This window comes from Panthera onca, chromosome A2 (genome assembly GCF_046562875.1).
Source record: "Panthera onca isolate mPanOnc1 chromosome A2, mPanOnc1 haplotype 2, whole genome shotgun sequence".
NCBI classification, from domain to species: domain Eukaryota; kingdom Metazoa; phylum Chordata; class Mammalia; order Carnivora; family Felidae; genus Panthera; species Panthera onca.
The window spans coordinates 100899622-100924182 of record NC_138340.1 but is presented as its reverse complement, the minus strand read 5'-3'; the positions used below and the strand labels follow the sequence as shown (position 1 = coordinate 100924182).

The 24561-nt window shown below is 39.9% G+C and overlaps 1 protein-coding gene across 1 annotated transcript in view; it reads left to right on the top strand.

The window, feature by feature from the left end:
- Window positions 1–3865, top strand: part of COL28A1 (collagen type XXVIII alpha 1 chain) — a 175474-nt gene extending 171609 nt beyond the window's left edge. The window contains exons 35-36 of the mRNA XM_078442134.2: window positions 1674–1846; window positions 3166–3865. Of these exons, the coding sequence (XP_078298260.2) occupies window positions 1674–1846 (173 nt within the window). The 3' untranslated portion in view covers window positions 3166–3865. The remainder of the gene's footprint in view (window positions 1–1673; window positions 1847–3165) is intronic.
- The last annotated feature ends 20696 nt before the right edge of the window (window positions 3866–24561 follow it).

The window sequence follows — 24561 nt, the reverse complement described above, 5'->3', positions numbered from 1 at the left end:
ATTGTGTTCTCATTTTGCCATGGCCCCTACCACTCCCTATTGTCTTATATGTGGCCTTGACTCATGTAGACATTTGAATTTTTGACTCCTAGATTATAGGAGAGAAAAAAGCTAGAACCTAGATTCCAACTCATCAACATATTTTCTGTGGAGTTAGTATCTATAGAAATTAATCATTATATACATCGTTTCTGAAGAACATGCAAGAGAGACAACATCCTTGCCCAAAAGAACTTTAGATTGGTTTGACAAGTTATACAGTATACATTACTTAGTTATTGTTTTTAACAGTGGAGATAGTGAAAGTCTGCTCCTTTCCATTCGGTCTAAGGAGTCTTCATAGGAGAAGGAGATTTGGAGGTTAGTTTTAGAAAATAAAGGAATACAGACATGCTCTATATCTGGGGAAATGATTACGAGAGATGGAGAAAGGACTTGTTTTACAATTGAGAAGTGAAGCTTATGGCATATAAACTGTCTCACAGAACACAAGTCTCAGGCAGTAAGTACCTAGTTGGTTTTTGTGGTTTTTCTCACCTTGGAATCACTTCCTCAGTAAGAAATACTAATCAAGACACTAAGGAGTACCATGAAATAAAGAGAGATTTAATGAATGGCTTTCCTATTGTAGTTCTCCTTTGTCTTTTTTTCTTCTTTACAATGGAAGTGTTTCTGAGACTTATTTGCAAATAGACATTAAAAGGTCATGATTTTATTGTCAAGAACTATTCTTTTTATTTATTTTAAAAACTTTTAAAATATTTATTTATTTTTGAGAGAGAGAAAGAGAAGGGGAGGGGCAGAGAGAGAGGGAGACAGAGGATCTGGAAGCGGGCTCTGTGTTGACAGCAGACAGCGCAATGCAGAGCTCAAACTCATGCACTGTAAGATCATGACCTGAGCTGAAGTCGAATGCTTAACCCACTGAGCCACCCTGGCGCCCCAAGAACTACTCTTCTTAAGAGAAACCTGTGATATAAGGAGAGCCCTTCATTTTATTTATTTATTTTGTGGTAACTTATTTTATTTTCATTTCATTTATTTATCTTGAGAGAGAGGGAGAAAGGGTGCCTGTGTGTGCAAGAGCAGGGGAGGGGCAGAAAAAAAGGGAGAGAGAGAATCCCAAGCAGGTTCTGTGCTGACGCTCTATCCCACAATCCATGAGATCATAACCCAAGCCTGAACCAAGAGGCGGGCACTTAACTGACCAAATCACCCAGACACCCCAAGGATTTTCCTTTTCTAGTGGGCACAATTACATGGGATCACAGTGGCACTTTCTAGAGGGAATGTGTACAGAAGGCTGAGATCCTCTTTATTCCAAATGTTAATTTGATTTTAGATCAAGTCCAAAGTAAATGAAGAACTCCTGTTTTTCTCTTGCCAACTAATCCCTGCAAGAGTGTTAGCCAATGAAGGCTCACGGGGTTATGTTTTCAGGGAAATATGCATTTTTAATGAGGTTGCATGAAGATCAAAGGAGTATCCAATAGTGGAGTTTCAGGTGCTGGAGGAAATATTTTAAGTATCAGGGAACACGTCTTTAACTTGGAACAATATTTTCTTCCTTGATGTGTTTCTGTGCATGGAGAATAAACTTTACAAAGCTTTCTCTTTTCATCTTTTCAGGGGGAAAAAAGCCTATAATAACATGTATCCTTTTCTGACTCTAGATCCTAGATGCTTGGAACCCCTAAAGCCGGGAGACTGTGGTGAATATGTAGTTCGATGGTATTATGACAAACAGGTCAACTCCTGTGCCCGCTTTTGGTTCAGTGGCTGTAATGGCTCAGGAAATAGATTCAACAGTGAAAACGAGTGTCAAGAAATCTGCATTCAAGGATGAGTAAGTGAATCAACTTCTAACGAGTGTAGTCTGCACACCTAGAAAGAGCTTCTATAATTTCAACACATTCACCCAATACAAATAAAACACCATATCTGAGTACCTACTGAGTACTTAATATTCACAAGCATAGGTGAGTCCTTACAACCACCCCTAGGATGTAGGTATTAACTACTTTTATAGGCAAAGAAACTGAGGCTCTGAAAAGCTCAGGGACCCCTGGACAGTTACCCAGCTAAAAAGTGGCAGAGCTGGGGATTTGAGTCAGGGATGTGTAACCTCAAGACACAGACTATCACTACATCACAGCCGGCAATGTAGTTCTGATACGAATTATGTCAGATTAAACACCTGGCCCAACCTCCCAACGTCCCCAGCCCCCACCCAGTACATCTCACTGGTCTCAGTGCCCAACCCCCTTACAGCCCTGTCTATAGCAAAAGGGAAGCGGTAGAAAAGATTTGAGTCTGGGAATCAGAAGGGATGGGAGTGTGTCTGTGCATAGCATGTGGCGAGATCAGAAAGACATCCTGCTTGGGGGAACCCCAGCAAGATGGTGATTATGGGAGATGAGAGGTACTGGGATAGGAGTGAGGTGCTGAGGGTAGTTAGATGTTTGCCTCCCTATCCCTGAAAGTGATTGAGAAACCAATCTGAATGAAAATTCAGGGGTGCCTGGGTGGCTCAGTTGGTTAAACATCTGACTTCGGCTCAGGCATGATCTTGTGATTCATGAGTTCGAGCCCCTCATCGGGCTCTGTGCCAACAGCTCAGAACCTGGAGTCTGCTTTAGATCCTGTGTTTCCCTCTCTCTCTTCCCCTCCCCCACTTGTGCTCTGTCTCTGTCTCTCAAAAGTGAATAAACGTTAAAAAATTTAAAAAAAAAAGAAAACTACTTAACTCAAATTTATTAACAATTGTCACTTCTCACTCCTCTAACATGTTTGGTAACAAAGGTAAAAAAAACAAAACTATATTTAAGACAAAAGTTGTAATTTAAACAAAGAAACTCTTTTCACCCTTCCTTTAAAATATGTAAATGAGTCACTCAGTTTTCAGGGGCAGAATGAGAAAGCACTTGATAGCCAGGGACTCGCTGAAGACCATAACGGCTCCGGAACAGGGTATTTTAAAGGCAAGACTTACTCTGAAAACTGAGCCACCAAACTGAAATACGACCCAACAGAGTAACAGAGAATTGGCTCTGTCACTTTTGTAATAATTTTGCGACATCCAGCCCGGGAAGATCATTAATTCTGAGCTGTGCTTAGACAGCATTTTTATATATCATCTTACAACACACTTTTTTCTTCTTTCAGGCCTGTGGCCCTCATTCAAGTTTGGAGATACAAAAAAGGGCAGTCCAGGAAGAGGATGCTGGAAGAATAGCCATCTTAACAAAAACAATTTTGCGTGGTTTAATTACATTTTTATTATGTAATATTTGAGACCACAAAAGAATACATACGATATACTTGTAAGTTACCAAACACTATAACAAGATGAACATCAGTGAACATATCATACAGACAATGAACCAGACGTAATCAATTCTGTTGAAGCTTCCTGTGTTCCCTTCTGCAATCCCAGCTCCTTGTTCCAGGGATAACTCATCTTGAATTTTGTGTTTACCACTTCACTTTGCTATCAGGTTTTTATAGGTAATTTTACATGTAAAATCATTTTTTTTTGTAGCTCTGCACAATACATAGTCTTGCTTATTTTAGAGCTTTATAAAAATGGGGTCATGTTCTAGTCTTCTGCAACTTGCTGTTTTCATTCAATATTATCATTAATCTATATGTTTTACCATATCTAAATGTATTCCTAAGTAACTTATTATTTAGGTTTTTTGAGCTTTAGAACATTTGTTTCATAATATGTAATTCTTTGCAACTTGGTGTGTCAATATAATTCATAGATGTCCATTTATGTTCAAAGTTGCATCATATCTGTGGGCATATATCACAAAATATGTTTAACCATTGCTTTGTCTATGATTAAACTGTTTCCATTTAATTTTTCCCCCTGTTCCATCAGTGTTGCTACAAATGCTCTTATGTAGTTTTGGGTGTATGGGTACCAGTGTTTTTCTAGGGTATATACTGGGTATAATGATGGAGTTGTTGGGTTCCAGGACATATAAACATTCAAAAATAGTATATTATACCAATTTTTCCCCCAAAGTGTTTTGAACCGATTCATTATAAATTCCCACCAGTTGTGTATAAAAGTTTCCACTGTTTGATAATCTTGTCAACACTTAGTATTGTCAGACTTCTCTGTTTTGCTAAAAGTGGGTGTAAAATGATATCTTGTTTTAATTTGACTTTCTCTGGTGGCATCTAACCTTGTTTGTTTACCATCTGGGCTGAGGCTTCTGTGAAATGTCTGTTGATATTTGGAGAATATTTTTCTATTGGATTGTTTGTCTTTTCCTTCCTTATTTAATTTCTGGAGTTCCTTATAGATTCTGATATTGAATTCTTTGTTTATTATTTGTGTCCTCATATCTTTCTAAAAGCATTCATTATCTTTTCACATAAATTAATATCTTAGAAAAAAATCTTCATTTAAACAAATTCATTTAAAGTCACATCAGACTCTGAGCACTGGGAAATTTTAAACCCAGCTTTAATCAGGCTCTTAGAATTGCTAACAATCCTTAGAGTCTTCTAGTCCTATGTCTCCACTGTTGCTTATATCCTTCAGACAAATACTCTAAGTGACTGGGTCGTCATGGGGTGAACATTTCTGGTAGGACAATTATCTCCTTCTGAGGCAGCCCATTCTTTAGATAACATTGACTCTCACGGATGCAACTTGACCTGGATGTCTCCTTTCATTCCAACAGCTCCTGCTCTGACCTTGTGGAGCCTTTCAGATGGTTGTGTTCTTGTTTTAAAAGAGTTGATCTGTGCTCCTTCATTCTGGGTGCTTTGGTGGCTTCCCTTATTTCCATGGCTCTTTTGTCATTTTGACAAGCTGAGCATGTCTTCGAGCTTGGGACAATGTTCTTGGTGACTGGTGTATGAGCGAAGGGTGAACTAGCACATCCTCATTCTAAATATGATGTTGCTATAAAATATAAAAAATCTAAGATGGCTTCCATGTCAATAGAAAAGATGGGAAAATTTCCTTCTGTCTTGGAAGCAAAAAGAAATAGGAATTATGCAGCAGGAATTCTAAGTAGTAAGTAGGACTATGGATTGTAAAGACAGCAAAATTAAAGACTTCTTTTCCTATTTCTCTCTGAAATTGACCAGAGGATTCAATTTTATTTTTGCCATCCTTCAAATTTGCCCTTAAACTCCATACTCATGATTTCTTGACATTATTTTTAAGAATTGATGGAATTTTCCAGTTATTCTCTCCTTAGCATATTGGTTGGTGCCATCTAAAATTTATCATTTCAGAGTTTTACCTCTCCTACATTTTAAGGAAGGATGCTATGGTTTTGCCAGTATCTGCAACTTGGTTGGGGTTTTTCTCAAAGTGATTCTATTATGAATAAATCACTGCTTGGGCTTGTTTTCAACTGTTTAAAACATTGAAACATTCTCCTCCTTAAAATGCTTTAGGGTTTCTCCATCTTCGAGACACAGAGAGTAAACCTTCCAGTGTAGTATTTGAGGGCCTTCAGGACATTTCTGCTAGTTACATTACTAGTTTATTTCCCTCTGGGTTCTTACACGTGTTCTTCAATTCAGCTATAGTCAAACATTTGCTACTTTATGAGCGCACCATTTATTTCCCTTTGGAGTATTCCCTTCCTCACTGCCTCCCTGATGGCCTCCCTCTCTCCCTTCTTCACTTACCATTACGGAATGCATTTTGTATCAGTAGATAAAGAGCTACCCTAGGTTTAAGTGCTTCACAGCTGCTTGTTTTATTTAATCAATTCATCTTTGGTGGGCCTTTAAATGTTCCCAATCTTTTGCTATGACGACCAAAATTTCATTGAATATTCTTGTATACCTTTGTCTTTGTGTAAGTATATTCGTAAGACAAAATAGGACATATAGAATCTATCGAATATATTCATAGGGCAAAATTATATGGAAAACTGTAAAGACACAGAGAATGTACTTCTTAAAATCACTTTAAGTTTTTTCTTTTAATCCCAGTATAGTTAACATACAGTGTTATATTAGTTTCAGATGTGTAGTGTAGTGATTCAACAGAGAACGTACTTTCGATAGGTATGTCAAAGTGCCCTCCTTAAAGACTGTGCCAATTTATATCCCTCCAGCATAGGAGTATGCCTGTTTTTTCACCTTCTCACCATCATGCAGTGTTATTAATTATTTGATTTTTGTTCATTTGATGGTTAAAAATGGAATCTCACTTTTGTTTTATTTTTTTTTTCAGTTTTTTTTCAGTTAAAAGGATGTTTTTATTATTTTATTTTTATTTATTTATTTTAACTTGTTTTATTTCTTATTTTTTTAAATTTACATCCAAATTTGTTAGCATATAGTGAAACAATGATTTCAGGAGTACATTCCTTAGTGCCCCTTACCCATTTAGCCCATCCCCCCTCCCACAACCCCTCCAGTAACCCTGTTTGCTCTCCATATTTAAGAGTCTCTTCTGTTTTGTCCCCCTCCCTGTTTTTATATTATTTTTGTTTCCCTTCCCTTATGTTCATCTGTTTCATCTCTTAAAGTTCTCATATGAGTGAAGTCATATGATTTTTGTCTTTCTCTGACTAATTTCACTTAACATAATACCCTCCAGTTCCATCCACATAGTTGCAAATGGCAAGATTTCATTCTTTTTGATTGCTGAGTAATACTCCGTTGTATATATATACCACATCTTCTTTATCCATTCATCCATCGATGGACGTTTGGGCTCTTTCCATACTTTGGCTATTGCTGATAGTGCTGCTATAAACATGGGGGTACATGTGTCCCTTCAAAACAGCACACCTGTATCCTGTGGATAAATGCCTAGTAGTGCAATGGCTGGGCCGTAGGGTAGTTCTATTTTTAGTTTTTTAAGGAACCTCCATACTGTTTTCCAGAGTGGCTGCACCAGCTTGCATTCCCATCACTTTTGTTTTAATCTGTATTTCTCTTTCTTTTGGAAGGAAGTGTTGCTCCAACTACAGCTCCGCATGTCCGCAGGAGTATGTATGGAGAACAACAGCAAAGGAAAGCAAAAGTCTACATCATTTTCTATAGTGGAGTCGAGTGCCGGGGCTGAGCTGTCTGGCAAGCATGGCTAGACCATGTAGCATCATTTGGTCCTAGTTAATCCTAAGCAGTTTCTAACCAAATGCCACCTAGCACATTTTTTAGTGCCTTGGGGAAGTAAGCAGAGAAAGACATTCATTCATTCATTCATTCATTCATTCATTCAACAGTTACTTACTGCCTACATGCACCAGGAAACATCTCTGCATTTATGAAGCTTATTTTCCAGTGGAGGAGAGAGAAGAGTCACATAAATGTCAAATTGAGATTAATCTGTAAAATACTGTGATGTGCTTGGTACCATGAAAGAGGTAAAGAGGTCCATTGTGCTAGAATACATAGTAAATACAACAAGAGAGAGTAAGCCTCCAATGCTATAGAAGATTGTAATTGTTCATAATTATTCATTCTTTCTCTGTCTTTGCCATGCTCCCTGTGGGTAGGGTGTACTTTCCCACACACTTGACTTTGGGCTCAGCTACTGACTTGCTTTGGCCTATGGAATGTGCACAGATGTGAGGGATGCCAGGACTGTACTACGTGCTTTGGCCTGTGCCTCTTGCTCTGGACCCTCACCAAGAAAATAGCATGCCTTCACCTTTATTTCTGGAAAAAGAAGATGCAGAGAGCTGAAATGAGCCCAGGCAAGCCCAGTTGGACCAGGCAAAGCTAGCTTAACCCAGCTGAGCTAGAGACGGCTGCAGTCCTCATGTCATGTAAACAAGAAATAGATGTTTGTGGTCATCTGCTACTTAGATTTTGGATTGTTTGTTACCACTGTAAAAGTTGACAAATACAAATCCCTCCTCCCAGGCTTGCCTTGGGTGTATGGACAGCTGTAGCTGCTGGCCCAGCTGACATGAGTAAGTCTGTAGGAGACGGCTGGGTCTCTTCCCTTGTAGGAAAAGGCTCTGACATGCCTACTGTTGCAGTTTCTTGAAAGAAGAAAGAGAGAGAGAGAGAGAGAGAGGAAGGGAGGAAGGAAGGGAGGAAGGGAGGGAGGGAGAGGGAGAATTTTGCTTCCAACCAAGATGAAGTAACAGGGACCAGATTTACCCTCATTCCTGAAACAACCAAAACCAGACAAAATATAGGAAATGATAGTTTGCAGAACACTGTAAATCAGTCAAGGAAAAGCAATCATTCTGGATAAGCAGGAAAGAAAATGGAGTAAGTCCTGCAATTCCCCCTCTTTACTGATTTGAGAGCATTTCCAAGTCACAGTGCAAAGAGGGAGAATGAAGGCAGAAACTGACAGACTCCCCGGGGCTGAGTGAATGAACTGAGAGTCCAGGAAGACCAAGGGGACTAGAATTCTGAGGAGGAAGACAGAATGCTGAAAAAGAGACAAGTTCACAGAGGGGGAACTTGGGAGATCTGTGGAGGGTTCCCCTTAAGTATTCATCTAAGAACTGATGCATGAATGCATATGAGGAAACTACCCAAAGCTGGAAACTGAACCGCCTGGAGGACCTGAGGCAGCAGGTGCCTGGTGCTAACAGTGGGCCAGAAAACAGTGCCCGTCACACCAGCCAGACTGGAAAACCTCAAGATTCCCAGAATAGTAGGCAGAGTCCATATTCTGAGCCATAAAATAAGTGCCATTAAATTTAAAAGAACTCAGATCATACAAAGTATGTTCTCTTATCGCAATGAAATTAAATTATAAACCAACAACAAAAGTGTATTTTGAGAAATCTCAGAATATTTCCAAACTCTATAAAACCTGTCTGTATCCAAGGGCCAAAAAAGAAACCAAAAAGTAATTACACAGTATTTCAAATTGAATGAAAATAAATATACAATGTATCAAAATGTGTGGGCTGCTACTAAAGCAGTGGGAAATTTATAGCACTAAATGATTACCAGAAAAGAAGAAAAGAATCTCAAATCAATGACTTAAACATCCATCCTAAGAAACTAGTAAGGAAGAGCAAATTAAACCTAAAATAAGTAGAAGAAAGGAAATAGTAAAGACAAGAATGGAAACTAATGAAATAGAGAGCAGAAAATAAGTGAGTATAAAGTTATCAAATTGTTTAATTTAAATAGATGCAGTTCATTGCATGTCAATTATATCTCAATAAAGTTGCTAAATATTTTTAAAGTGTCTTGTCTGAAGAGAGAGAGAGAGAGAGAGAGAGTACATGAGTGAAAGTGTCTGGAGTGGAGAGAGCACATGAGTACAGCCTGAGTGAGAGAGAGAACTCTCCAGAGACTAGAAATTCCTATGTGTTTGGCATTTTAATGTACATTGTCCCTGTCTAGAAGTAAATGTAGCTACTTTGGTGATGTGTGATCACACAAGTTAATATCCTTTATTCTTAAGGAGAGAAGCTAGGGGGTTCAGAGGAGGGTATGCAGAGGTTCCTTTTATACTACTTAACCCATAAATGAGCTGGCTTATTTCCTGTGACAATTCCAAGTCCTTCTGAACCCCAGCTTTACTCCTGTTGCCCCCACCTCTGTTAATGGCATTGCCATGTTGCCAATCTTTCCCATTTATTTTCTATTCCTTACCTTCCTTTCATATTTCATAAACCATTGAGTCCTCCCAATCAGACCTCAGAAATTTCTCTCAAATCTACCTCCTTTCTCTACATGCTGGCTTCTATCATCTTTGAGTGCTCTCTTTACTTGTTTTAGTTGTCATGTCAATTAACACTTCATAGAATCATTAGAAGTATTCTAAGCTATAAGTCAGATTATTTTCAAAGCACTACTTCCCATTACCTTCATGATGAGGTCCAACCTTCTCAGCAGGGTTTAAAATCCCCTTCACAATGCAGCTTCATGCTGCTCCATCAATCCCTCCCTACCTTATGCTCTAAGCATTCTGCTTAATAATCCCATATGTACAAGTAAGGTTTGTTTTTGGTATTTTTGCCTTTGTGTCTTCATACTTTCTGTTTCCTCTATCTCTTCTCCACATGGCAGACTCCTACAGATTCTGTAAGACTTAGTTTTAATATTATATCTCTGATGAAGCCTTCCTCAGCTCAGAAAAAATGGTCCCCTTTTGTTTGACCCCCAAATAATATTGCCCTAGTGCCATCTACTAATGGCACAAGTGAAATAACTAACTGTAACCTGGGACCGCAGACTTGGATTTCTACAGTGGTTTGGGCTAGGCTGTCACAGAAATGCTAGCATAAAAAGGGAGTAACAGGAAGAAAGAGGGACTAAGTAGGTCAGAGTTTGTAGTACTACCTTTCTTGGAACCACTTACAGACAAGGACTATTTGTAGAAATATAGCAATAAAAAATAAAGAGTAGCCATTCTCTTAGAATTAGAAGCATGATCTATGTTCTGGGCATTTAGATGCTTGTACTTATTAATCCCACCCACCTGACAAAGAAATAATTTACTTACTGAGAGAGGGACATGTATTGTTCCAATGGAGACTATAAACAGGCATTTAAAAAATATATTCATTTATTTTGAGAGAAAGAGAGAGAGAGGCAGAGAGAAAGGGAGATAGAGAATCCAAGCAAGCTCTGCATGTTCAGCACAGGGCCCAACGTGGGGCTTGAACTCACGAACTGTGAGATCGTGACCTGAGCTAAAATCAGGATTTGGACACTTAACCAACCAAGCCACCCAGGTGCCCCTAAACAGGCATTTTTATTTTTTTATTTTTCTTGAGCATTCTTTTTTTAAATTTTTTAATTTTTTTTCAATATATGAAGTTTATTGTCAAATTGGTTTCCATACAACACCCAGTGCTCATCCCAAAAGGTGCCCTCCTCAATACCCATCACCCACCCTTCCCTCCCTCCCACCCCCCATCGACCCTCAGTTTGTTCTCAGTTTTTAAGTCTCTTATGCTTTGGCTCTCTCCCACTCTAACCTCCTTTTTTTTTTCCTTCCCCTCCCCCATGGGTTTCTAAACAGGCATTTTTAAATGGGGCTCATGCACCAGGGACAAGAAGGAGAGTGGTCACTACCTTCCACTGGCCAGTGTAGCCAAATGCTAATTGAAAGCCCATGTACATTTTTGTTTGTTGGTGTGACTAGTACAATTCATTCTAATGAGTATCCATCACTGTGGGAAAAGCCACATGGAATAAGAAGAAGTCGGAAGACAAGTTTCTTAATTCAACTCTGTTAAAAAATTTTTCAACTGATTTATCTGGTTTGTTTCATAAAGAAAAACTATTTTAAGACAATGAAGTTTTGAAACTCAACTCTATAGTAATATTTATATTTCCAATAGCAAAGGCTCTGGCGAATGATTTGTAAGTAGAGTTTCGGCACAAAGAAGTGGAAAGTTTTTCCGTGGTATATTTGTTATCTGCACTTTCCTAGAACTGTTAGTTCCAAATTAGTGAATATCTCTCTTAAACCTGTTTTCCAGTACAAATCCTACCCTTCCACTGGTCATTCTGTTTTACATAAAGCTTAAATGAGTTTCCAAAATGAAGGAGTTTTCCATTATTTTATTTTGAGAAAAGCTTCCCAAATTAATTACTACAGGATATTGAATGATATACTTTGGTTTTCTGAACCATAAAATATAAAATAGTCATGAATGCATTAAAAGCCTTGAGTAGGTTTCCAGTATTTTCTGTGTGCTTTCTTTAGTTTCCACTTCTACAATGGGAAATCTGTGGGTTTTGGGGGGGGGGGGGTTTGGTCAATTCAAACAACATTGTATAGCCTTTAACAGGGAGGGCTTTTTTATTCTCTAGATTCTCATCATTTTAGAAAGAATCTGTATCTTCCTAGAAGAGTTCTTTAGTAAATATATATTCTTTTTTAAAAAAATCAACAAAATATTTTTGAACCTATTTAAAACTAGAGAATTTTGTTCCTGGTGATAGGGTGACTTTAGTTGGACCAATCCTCTTTCTGGGAACAATGAAATTGTTGAAAAGAGTAGAATAAATTTCTTTAAAGCATCAGACTGCTAATGAGATATTGAGCAATAACAAGGCTAAAATCTAAGTGGAAACAGGATATTAGAGATGTTAGTAGAACATTGGAGCTAGTTTTGCCACACAACACTTATTTCATACATTCTGAAAGAAAACATATAGGTGATAGAAACCATCTACAAGATTAAAAATATACCTAATTTCAACAGGCCAAGAAAAACTTAATTTTTTTGTATTTTCTTATTTAATATGTGCCATTTCTTAACCACCTATAATGTAGTTAAATTTGATGAACAAAACAGTGTGGTGATTGTCATGTGGTCATTAAATAATGTACGTCTTCAATTTTTTAATAGAAGTAAAATTATAGGGGCATCTGGGTGACTCAGTTGGTTAACGGCCCAACTTCAGCTCAGGTCATGATCTCACGGTTTGTGAGTCTGAGCCCCATATTAGGCTGTGTGTTGACAGCTCAGAGGCTGGAGCCTGCTTCCGATTCTGTGTCTCCCTCTCTCTCTGCCCCTCCCTTGCTCATGTGCTCTCTCTCTCTGTCCCAAAAATAAACATTAAAAAATTTAAAAAAAAATAAAATTATAAAAGAAGTAATAGTTGTAGAAAAGAAAATGAATGCATGGCATCTCTAGGAAGGATTATAAAGTGGAAAGAGTAGAGGCCCAGGACACACTTCCCAAGTAACAGCAATGTTAGAGGGTTGGAAATTAAAGAGAAGCCTGCTGAGGATCCCCAGAGGGAGAGGCTCAAGAGTCACAACTGAGGTGTCTAAGCAGAAAAGCCAAAGGAGAGTTACTGGTGATAAATGCCATTAGGAAGTTTGGTAAGATTTACATCAAGTGTCCACTACATTTAATGACAGGATGGTCATGGAGATCTTGGCAAGAACACCCTTAGAAGAGTGAATGTTTGGGCTGAAGCAAGATTGAGGTACCTAAACGAGAGAATGGGAGGGAAGCAAAAACAGGAAATGTAGTGTAGTCTTTCAAGTAATTAGGTAGTCTTTCAAGTAATTAGGTGGGAATTCAGAGGAAAAAGCCTAGATGGTAGTTGAAAGGGGATAGAGGCTATATCAGTTATTGCTCTGTAACAAACAACCCTACAACTGAGTATCTTAAAATAAGGATTTATTACAACTTTTATGTCTTTGGGTAAGTTGAGTGGTTTTTCTGATCTGGGCCTGCCTGGACCCACTCATGCATCTGGGGTCGGTTGAGGGCTAGCTGATCTAGAATGGTCTTAATTATAGTTTAGAAAGTTGGTTTTCTGTTGGATGGGATGGGGGAGGTACCTGGACCATGTTTCATCATCCAGCATGCTAGCTTACATGGTGATGGGAGGGTTCTAAGTCAGAGCACAAACCTACAAGATCTCTTGGGGCCTAGTCATGAATTGGCATTCCATTCTGCCACATCTCACTATCCAAAGTGAGTCACAAAGTCAGCCAAGATTCAAGATATGGGGAAAGAGATTTAACTCTTAATAGGAGGAGCTGCAAAATCCCATTGCAAAACCCACTGGTAGGGGTAAAAAATTGAAGCCATTTTTTGGCAATCAATCTATCACATGGGATGAAGGCTTGTTTTTATATTTGTTTTGTTTTTAATGGAACAGACTTAATTATATTTAAATGATGTTGGGAAAGCTATATAGAGGGAGAAGTCAAATATATGAAGGGAAGAGATAATTCCAAGAAGGAAGTTTCTGAGGTACATGGGGAGCATATGATCTACAGCACAAGTGGAAGGATTAGCCAGAGATACCAGTTCCATTGCAACATGAAGGAAAGAGAAAAAGATGGGTGCCAACAGAGAAATGTATTGATTTGGTGGTAGAAGGTTGAGTGAATTTTGTCTAATGGATCCTTTCAAATGAGAAGAAGCAAAATAATTTGTTGGGAGTGAGAGGAGAGGTGGAAAGCCTGCATGTCTATGGATCTAAAAGGGAAACTAGAGAAATAGTAGGTCTGGTTGAGATCAAGACCATGGCTTTGAAGTTTCAGCAATTAGCATGGTGTTGTGATTTTCTCCAACCACATTAAGGTGCCTAGGTGCAGGCTGGTATGAGACAGACTATTAAATTCATCCAGTGTCGAGATTTTGTTAGGCCAATGAACTGGAAAGACAATGGAGTAAGGATGTAGTAAGAGAGTGGTAGATGGCTCATGAAATACAAATCAGACTGAGAGAGAAGAAAAAATGGAAAGTAGCTGTATTAGTGTGCTAGGGCTGCCATAACAATACTATTACCTGGGAATCTTAAATGAAGAAATTTATTTTCTCACAGCATTGGAGGCTAGAAGTCCGGGATCAAGGTGTCAGCAGACTTGGTTTCTTCTGAGGCCTCTCTCTTTGGCTTGCACATGGTCACCTCCTCACTGTGTCCTCAGATGGTCTTTCCTCTGTGCAGACACATGTCTGTGTCCCAATCTCCTCTTCTGAGAAGGACACCAGTCATATGGGATATGACACAACCATATCCCATATGGGCTGTGACCTCATTTTACCTCATTCTACCTCTTTGAAAGCCCTATCTCCAACTACAGCCACACTGAGGTGCTGGGGGTAGGACTTCAACATACGAATTTGGGAGAGACAAAATTCACCTGGAAACTGTGGTGACAGTTGGTAAGTGAAGAGATTCAAAGACTGTTGGCTTTGTTGAAGTCAAAGACTTCATGGGAATGGATGAGAACGAATTGGAAGAACACGGCTTTATGGTTAATGAGTAGCATGCCTGAATTTTATAACTTCAGGTTATGACAAAGTGTAAGACAAAGCAAGGAGAGTGGGTAGCTGAAGAAGAAAGAGTGGTCATGAACTCAAGAGGCCAGGATTCTGAAGGGATTTTCCACATTAAAAGAGACGTCACTTAGGTCAACTTGGGATGGAGGGTACTGATAATAGGAGGATGGGTTATTGGGACTTGAAGACTGTGAGAGAATTAGTCCTCAAAGCCCTTTGGTAGATGTGGTGACAGGCTATTCTTCCACAGGGCCTCAGGAGAGATCAGATACTAACTAAATGGGGAGACTCTGGTCCCTCCGGACCTTCAGACTGGCTTAAGCGTGAGGACTCAGGGGAGACACTCTGAGTGTCTCAAGATTCTTAGATGGGAGACTCTCTGGAGCTTGGAGGTACTCCAGGAATGAGAGGTCTGTGAGATGTTTGTGATGCCCAGGGAAGGGATGGTAGAGCAGGAACATGCTTTGCTCCTTGAGCCGAATTTAGATTATAATACTATTCCTCACTTTATACCTCTCCCGTCAGCACACAGCAATAAAAAGCAACAAGTAAAAACTGAAATATTGGAAAAATAAGTGCTATTCTCCATGTTGCTAAAGCACATATTTTGAATCCTATTCTATAGATTTGCCTTTCTGGTGCCTTATTACTATGGTTACCATGTTTTCCAAACCAAAACCGGGGACCCTTAGGCTGACAATAGGCAGAAATTCAGATTCATAGTAAAAATAATAGCATATATGAAGTGAATGCATATTATGTGCCAGATTGTTCTCTAAACCTGTTTATTTATTTAATCATCATAACAATCTGCTTTTTCAAATTGACTTTTAGATACTCTATTTTTTAAATTTTTATTTATTTGAGAGAGAGAGAGAGAGAGAGTGCTTGCAAGTGGGGAGGGGCAGGGAGAGAGGGAGAGAGAGAATCCTAAGCAGGCTCCAAGGTGTCAGTGCAGAGCCCAACACAGGGCTTGATCTCATGAATCCTGAGATCATGACCTGACTGAGAGTGGTAGTTGCTTAACCGACTGAGCCACCCAGGCGCCCCTATATTTTGGATTTGAGCAAGTGGTATGTTTTGCAAAAATGTTTTTCTTCTATACTGTGGGTCACCTGTTCTCTCTCTTAATAGCACTTTCTACATTTTTTAATCTTATAGTCTTATGTATTATCTTTTTTTCCTTCTGTTTGTATTACTTTTCCTGTTCTGTTTAGGAAATCTTTGCTTATTTTAAGGTAATAAAGATGTTCTCCCATTATTACTCTAAAAATTTTAATCCACTTGAAATTGACTTTGAGATATAGTGTGAAGTAGAGACCCAGACTTTTTCTTTTCATATTTCTACCCACTTAACTGAGTCCCATTTAATGAAGTGATTCTTTTCCCCACTGTACCGCACTAACCTTTTGTTATCAGGTGAGCAGACATGTGTGATGTGTTTCTAGATTTTTTACTTTGTTCCGTTGCTTTATTTGGTATTGTGAGTAAAACCTAATTTTACAGATGAGGAAATATATGCATAGGAAAGTGAAGTAACCTCAGGCCCTAGGTCATATTACTAAGTCCACCCTGTCAATCATATAATACGTGTATTAAACATCCCTGAATTAGTGCTTCAAAGAATACTCCCCCATACTAGTAACTGGTATTAGGAATTAATGGAAGGTTCAAGTCTGAGAAGTGGGTTTGAAAAACCATTCCAACATTCATTACAATTGAGCTCTCAGAAATGTTTCTATATCTGTAAAATGAGACAGTGATGCCTATCTAGCAAGTTTGGACAAAACACAAATGAGATCCTGTATATATTATAACCTAGCACGTAGTGCTGAATGATGGTATTTGTTTCCTAGTCCCTTGACAATAATGCCTAAGCCTGAAGAAATTTATAGATGAGTTTTCTGGCATTATATGTTCTGGGCAATTTCTGGATGTTTAGTTGGTTATTGTTTCTTTGCTTTGGAGGTTGTCTCTAGTTTGGGCCTCACTAGGAAAACTAAATAGGTGGGTGCCAATACTTCATGGCAAAGATAAACAGAGAAGGAAGGACGCAGCTGAGAAAAAATAACCAGGAGTGTGGCTGAACACCACCATGGCTAGTCATGTCTCTATTTTCATTTCACTTTGCAAGTACTAAGTTATCTTGAGATTATGGATGAAAAATACAGAGAAAGGTAGCAACTTGCCCAAGGCATTATTGTTAGATCAACCTAGGATTAGAATGCACAGTTTGTCCTTCAGCTCAGATTCTCATATAGCCTAAGTTGCTATGAGGAACCATGATCCCTGAAGCAATTTTTTTAATGTTGATTTATTTATTTTGAGAGAGAGAGGGAGAGATAGAATCCCAAGCAGGCTCTGTGCTGTCAGCGTGAAGCCCAACGCAGAGCTTGATCCCAGGATGCTGAGATCATGACCGGAGCTGAAATCAAGAGTCAGACACTTAAGCAAATGAGCCACTCAGATGCAGTTTTTTAAAGGCAATTTATACCTCCGACAAAAACAGGTCCTCTTACAGAATATTTGTTCTTCCCTTTCCTGCCTCTCACCTTCTTACCTCTTCTCATTCAACTGTTTCCCATCTCAGTATTTCCCACTTCTTTGTCTTCTTCCCATGGTTTCGACCTACCTGATGTGATAACCCTGTGGCATTTCCCTCCAGCCTGATGAAATGCTGCCTCTTGCAACAGCATCAAAAGCATTTAGGAAAAATTGATTGCAGACCTCTGAGAAGTATTTATACAGCAACCTTTAATCCTACTGGCCGTGTCTGCAGAAGTATCTCAATTAAAGACATTGTTCACAATGCTTAAGATATTTGCAGAATAAAAATATTCAAAATTTACCTTAAAACTGCATGTGGTGGCGCCCAGCCTGCCCCAGTAGAAGGGGTGGGGGCATAAGAGCCCACAGTTCTGTCTGGTGCCCAGACTCACCCCTGCTGTGAACAGGTGCATCCAGGCTGCCACAGACAAATGCTAGCAGACATCTGCATCATCCCACTGTCTTCTTGCTCTGATTCAATGCTCTTGAAGCATCTCCCTAATTAGGATTCCCAGGAGATGTGCCCATGGGGAGAAAATGGAACTGATCATGCATTTATTTGCCTACTACAGAATAGGAGGGACTGACATTTATTAATTTCAGTAATTTTTTAAAGACTCGAGGTAATGCAATTCCTCTGAAAAGCTGGGAGAACAAAACAGAGGAATAGAAGCACAAAGGATTTGCCCTGGAGTCACATTTCAAACCAATGGTTAATGGGCAGAAGTCAACTAAATAGAATAATAAACATTTAATTGCAGAATGTATAAAGAATATATGAAGACCATATGAAAAAGCCAGAGCATAAGCCTTATACTAACCATTTTCGCCCCTACTTGTAAAGTTTGAGACTGTTTTGCAGTTTTATTAAATGGTATATGCCTCAGGCTCTTCTATTTAATAATTCCATTTTCCCTGGAATTCTCATTCTGAACCATTTTAGGATCTAATAGTACACTGGAATTTTAAGCATGTGACGAGAATGACTGAGAAATCTGGGTCCTGTTCGCTTCCCCCAATGCTTAGAAAGCAATTACAGACATGTCTGGCACCATCTAATACCCAGAACCCTCCACACTTTGATCAGGATGCAGGATTTCTTAACTTTTGTGTCCTGGCCCCAGACAATGAATGGGGCTTGTGTCTCAGAGCGAAGAAAAATATGAAAACAGAGATGGAAGTCATGATAGCTTTCTTCACTCTTTTGAAGGGATCTAGAATACAGGACTAGAAAACCAAAGGTGCTGTCTGTGGTCTAGAACTGGAGATCTCTGAAAATTTCTGGTCTCTGTCCATAAGCCCATCTGCCCCTTTAGCCTCTCTGCCTTTCCCTCCCACTGATGTCATTGAGGTCGAGGGAGGCCTGCCAGACAGAACCCATCAGGTGCTTGTGTAATTCCAGGATGTATGTTTGCTAGCATGCTAGTTTCTAGAATTCACTTCCCGTTGGCAGCGGCTTCTCAGCAGTGGCTGCAGGATAAAGCCTCACTTAAATTCTAGGCTTATTTAACACTCTGCTGGCTCTGGGCTTCCAGTGTGAGAGCTGCATGATCAACTCCCAGTGGCACTGTGGGGAAGGAAATTTTGCCTTGGTCTCGGTGACATACTCCCACACATCGTCTCCTCCAGCACCAGACACGGCCCCATCGACTACGCACGTAGCTCTCCAGGCCATTTAAAAATGTGGAGTTTAACTACAGTCACAAAAAGACAAATACTACTTTATTACACTTAGCGGTCGAAACCATAAAGACAGAAAGTATAATGGGGTTGGGGGAGGGGAGACTGGGGAGTTGTTTATTGGTACAGAGTTTCAGATTTACAAGACGAAAAGAGTTACGGGCATGGATGTGAAATACCACTGAACTGTACACTTAGGAAAGGTTAAGATGGAAATTTTATGTTATGTGTTTTTTAACACAATGGAAAAAAAAAACAAACCTGGGGCTTCATAAGCATGAAGTTGGGAATGAGAAGACAAGTTGCAACCAGAAGTGAAGAGAAACTGCCACGGAGGTAATGTCATCTCCTTAGACAACAAGTTTTACTGGGAGAATAAATTTATTTAGCTGAGTGTGTGTAGGGAGCAGAGAATGAATGATGCGTTTCGACCCCTGTTTGGGGCACATGCCCTCACATTCAGCTGCAGAGGACATCAAATCTCTAACCATTATGCAGGGAGGAAGCAAGTTCCCAGTGCCACATAGAGAAACCTAGTAAGACTTGTATATACAGGCACCGTCAACATGCAAATTTTACTTATTAAACACCTGTTTCCTCTGTTGTCCCTGTGCAACTCAGAACAGCAAGCACATAGCCTGGCAATAGTTTGCACACTCTTTCCTTCTCAGACTACAGCACAAGAGGGTTGGAAACCATACTTTTTCTTCTGTGCATCCCGAGCACCCATGTGTAAAAATTACGGAGGCTATAAACACAATTTGAAGTAGGATTCGGTGAGAGGAAGCAATGAAAGACCTGGAAAAAAATTTTCCCTTCTAACATTAAAAAAAAAAAAATCATCAATGTAAGAACTATTTGTTATTTGTGGACAATTTTAAATAATGAAAGAAATTAGTGAAATTTCCAAAGGTAACAGCAAGGGGACCAAATCCTTTTGTCTGCTTTAATATGTGTGATGGTTAATTTATGTGTCAGCATAGCTTGGCTTTGCTGCCCAGGTACTGGGTCAGACACCAACCTAAATGCTGTTGTGAAAGTATTGTTTTATTTATTTTATTTTAAAAGTTTATTTATTTTTGAGAGAGAGAGAGAGAATGTGAGCGGAAGCAAGCAACGAGGTGGGGGTTGGGGGGCAGAGAGATAGGAGACAGAGAATCCCAAGCAGGCTCAGCCCTGTCAGCACAGAGCCCGATGTGGGGCTCAAACTCACAAACCATAAGATCATGACCAGAGCCGAAGTCAGGAGTAGGACACTTAACCAAAGGTTCCTCTGAAACTATTGTTTTAGATGTGATTAATATTTAATGAATTAAATCAGTAGACTTTGAGGAAAGCAGATTCTTTTCCATCATAATGTTGGTGGGCCTCATCCAATTAGTTGAAGACCTTAAAAAGAAAAGACTGAGGTCCCCTAAGGAAGAAGGAATTTGCCTCCAGACTTGAGCTACAACTCTTCTCCGAGTCACCTGGTCCGCCCTGCAGGTTTTGGGTTTACCAGCCCCCACAATCAGTGAGCCAATCCCTGAAAATAAGTCTATGTATACACATCCTATTGGTTCTGTTTTTCTGAAGGACCCTAATACAGTATGAACAGTGACCTTTTGCAAACATGATTGGGAACTGACGACAGATGTGTTGGTGTGACTCTTGAGATGTTGAGATTGTAAGAACAAGCTCTAAGGGGAAATGTGGGAGGCACCTGGACGTTTAATCTCCTTCATGGAGTACACCTGAAACTACATCCAATATGATCATGCCGGATCTGATTTTCAGCCAACGACCCTCTCTTAGGGAGAAGGTCAAATGTGCACCACACTTAGTTAACTGACTGATTAGCTAGAAAGGCAAAAGTGGCATTTAATCAGAGGGGCATGTCCAAACAAGTAGCAATGTCCTTTTTTCCCCTGACAGCCTAGATTCAGTGAATAATTAAATTTTTATTGAATGCTGACTATATTTAGAGTACTGAATTAGGTGTTGTTGGGATTGAAAAAGAAGAAAAGACATCATATTCCCACTGAGCCTGCATACCAAAGGAGTGAGTTTAAGCCCACATGTAGACAGTAAGTCAATTACAATAATATTCCATAAAACTATCATTGTTAGGGAATGTCAGGTGCTATCCTAAGAACTTTTCATATAATGTAAACTTTTTCATCCAATACCAAATTTTGTTCCAACTTAAAAAAATTGGAGGTTTTTGTTAAGTGTGTATAATGCTTGTCATTAAGGAAATTCAAAAAGGTTTCTGTATCAGTGAAACATTTTGTTTATAACTCTAAGACTGACTTAATTGAGTCACTTGAGAAACTTGAACTCAGGGAGTTCTAAAGGAACCAGGCCTAGACTTTTCTTCTTAAGAATTACATCCTAACTTACATAAAGTTCATGTTTCTTATCATCAATCTTTTTTTTTTTTTTTTTTTTTAAGGAGGCTCCACACCCAGCATGGAGCCCAATGTGGGGCCTGAACTGAGGACCCTGAGATCAAGACCTGAGGTGAGATCAAGAGTCAGGTGCCCCTTATCATAAATCTTAATAGATGTTTATCATGTAGCAGCTATTACTGAGGACACAGCCTTCAGTTTACAAATGCCAGAACTCAGTTCCTGGAGGTGAAATGATTTGCTCTCAGTCACTTATCTAACTACTTCAGCTAGTTATACAGTAAAGTTACTACTCAAAGCAAATTCTTCTAACTCCAAGAAATGTGTTCTATTGGTTGGACTGCTCTAGGTTGTTGCTCAGGGTGTCTAGAAGTGGCCTACGTGACCTGCCAGGAGTCCTTGGCACACAGCCCATTCCCAAAGGCTGGTCCAGCCTCAGGGTGCTGTCCAATGTGTGGTTTTATAAGGCCTCAGAGCCTGATACTGAAGAAACTGTGATTTCTGGCCTCTCTGGCCTCTCTTTCTTACATTACACATGTCCAGAAGGGTGAATCAGCTACAAGACAGACCCATGGGTTTAGTTGACTCTGGGCAGCCCAATTACCGTAACAGAAACTCAACTTCTATTCTGCACCGGGAACATAGAAAATACACTAGAAATAGTGTCACTTGTGTCACTTAAAGTTGAGCTGTTGGAGGAGCTCTCTACCCAAGTATCTTCAAAGTTTAAATCCACAATCAAACTTTTACCTGTTTTCCCCACAACTTAAGTTGAGATCCACAGAGGCCCTTCCCAGTCCTCTGTGCTCCAGAAGCAGACTATAACTTAAGAGGGTCTGGAGCAAGTTTTGTTAGGATTTATACCCATTTCCATGCATGATGCTATAAATACTGTTTAGCAATTGCCACTGTTATTCGTAAAACACCAATTCCTCTTTACATCAGGACTAAATCTCATCTGTAATTTTCACAACACAATCTCTCCTAATTCAGCAGTAACTCCAGACCCCTTAGGAATTTGCCTAATGGTCCAATGTTAGAGAGGGAAAATGATATATCTCAGAAGGGAACCCAGGGGCCTTAGTAGGCATTAACATAGTTGGTGAGGGCAGGCAAAGGTGACCCCATAAGTATTTCACATTTCCCACCAGGCTATAAAATGAGGGGCCCAAAACCTGCTTTATGGGGACATGGGCTGGACATTCCCTGAGAAGGCATGTTCTATAAGAAACAAGGGGTCACCATGGAACAGACCAGGTTTTGTCCCCTGTTTAACACTCATGACTGGTGTTTGTCTCTGAGTGGGGCTAATCTTCAAGTGACTCCAGCACTAAATGTGTTGATTAAATCACTGACCCAGCCCCTGGGTCTTAGCCTTCCACCAGGGCAGCCCCTTGTACAGAGGTCTACACTGCCTTTTGTCCTCACATGATGGAATCCTGGTTTCCTTGCCCGCAGCCCAGTTTCCTTTCCATACTATCTCAGTGCACCATGCTGACACTCACAGTTACCTCAGTGACCCAAACGAGAAGGGAATGCAAAGACTCCCAACACACTAAAGCATTAGTTCAACAACATCACACACAGGCAAAACACTGACACGTATTTTACCCACTTTCTCATGGCAAAGGACATCTGTATTTCTTTGATGGATCTGGATTCTTAAAAATTTCATTTTATTTATTTCACATGCCTTTCTAGTCCTAATTCCCTCATGTCCCCTCTAATCATAAGAGTATGAACCCAAGTATTCCTCAATCCTTCTGAGGAAAACAAAAAAACAAACAAAACCCAAAAACCAAAACCAAACCAAAGACTACATCCTTGGAATCTCTGATTCCTCTTATATCCCATATGAAAGAACTAGCCTCTCTGAGTCTTAATTTCCCTTCTGTCCCCATCTAGCATGTGGCGACTTGGTTCCTAGCCTTGTAAAGAGCAACAGAGTCATGCTTGCTTCTGCTTGAGGTTTTTTTTTTTTTTTTTAGTTATTTTTCATGTTTATTTATTTTGAGAGAGAAAGCACACACACACACGCACACATGCACACACACATGCATGCGTGAGAGTGGGAGTGGGGCAGAGAGAGAGGGAGAGAGAGAGAATCCCAAGCAGGTTTCATGCTGCCAGGGCAGAGCCAGACAAGGGCCTTGATTTCGTGAACCAGGCTTGATATCATGACCTGAGCCAAAATCAAGAGTCAGATACTTAACTGACTGAGCCACCCAGGTACCGTTTGATGTTTCTTTTTAATCATGGACTTAGACTCTTTCAGATATAGCAGGGGGGCTGGCTGGTGTAGTTTAGATGATGGTCTCCAGGGAGGGCAGATATTCATGAAGCCCATTGTGTGCTCGGATCCCAGCACTTCTGAGACGTGGATATCCAGGAAGCCAGAGGGAGAACAGCAACCTCACCATTCAAGATACAGAGGTTGTGCTGGTGATGCAGATGTGGTACCATCTGCTCATCTATTTCAATAGCTGTTTGAGTAATGCTTTGTGTTGAAGTTGATTGTATAAGGCAATTAGTGGTACTTGGAAAACGATTGTGAAGATATGAGTCTGCTTTCACAAGCCACGGGTCCTCACACATTCTTTTTTACATGTGTGAAATGAAGGTCACAGCTTAGATCTAATTTTCATGCCTGCCTTGGGAATTCTAGAATATCAGAGGCAGCTGTGAGTCCAGTTTGCAAGCGGACATACCCAGACTTCTGTGAGAAAAGGCAAAAGCAACTTCCAATCTGATTCCTGGGGTTAGAGTCACTCACAGGCTCAGAGGATACATGCAGGCAGCTCCCAGGGCTTTCTCATGGAGAACTGGGGCTCAGGGAAGCAGCAGGGGCCACCTGTCATTTCCGTAATGGCGGAGATGTGAAAGGACAAACCAGGTCAGAGGTCATCAGGAAAAGCTGAGCGTCAAAAGCTAGAAAGACCATTCACAAATGGTCCTTATTAAGGATAACAGGTCCACAGAGTCTAGGATTAGTTAGAATTATACTAGATCAGACTGAGAACAGGATGGGAATAAGTGAGGAGAACATGATACCTGCCGAGGTAACTGCAGAGTGTTGGTTGTTAGCAAGAAAGTAGAAGGCGGCTTGGTTGGGGCCACTCAAAGAACCAGATGCAGGACTACCGGACTACCCAACAGCAGAACCCTGAAAGGTATGTGCTACGTGGCAGCTGGTAATGACCTTCAAATGCCCTCTGGCCTGATTCTTGGACATTCCTGCCAAGTGAAATTTCTCTAATCCTGAG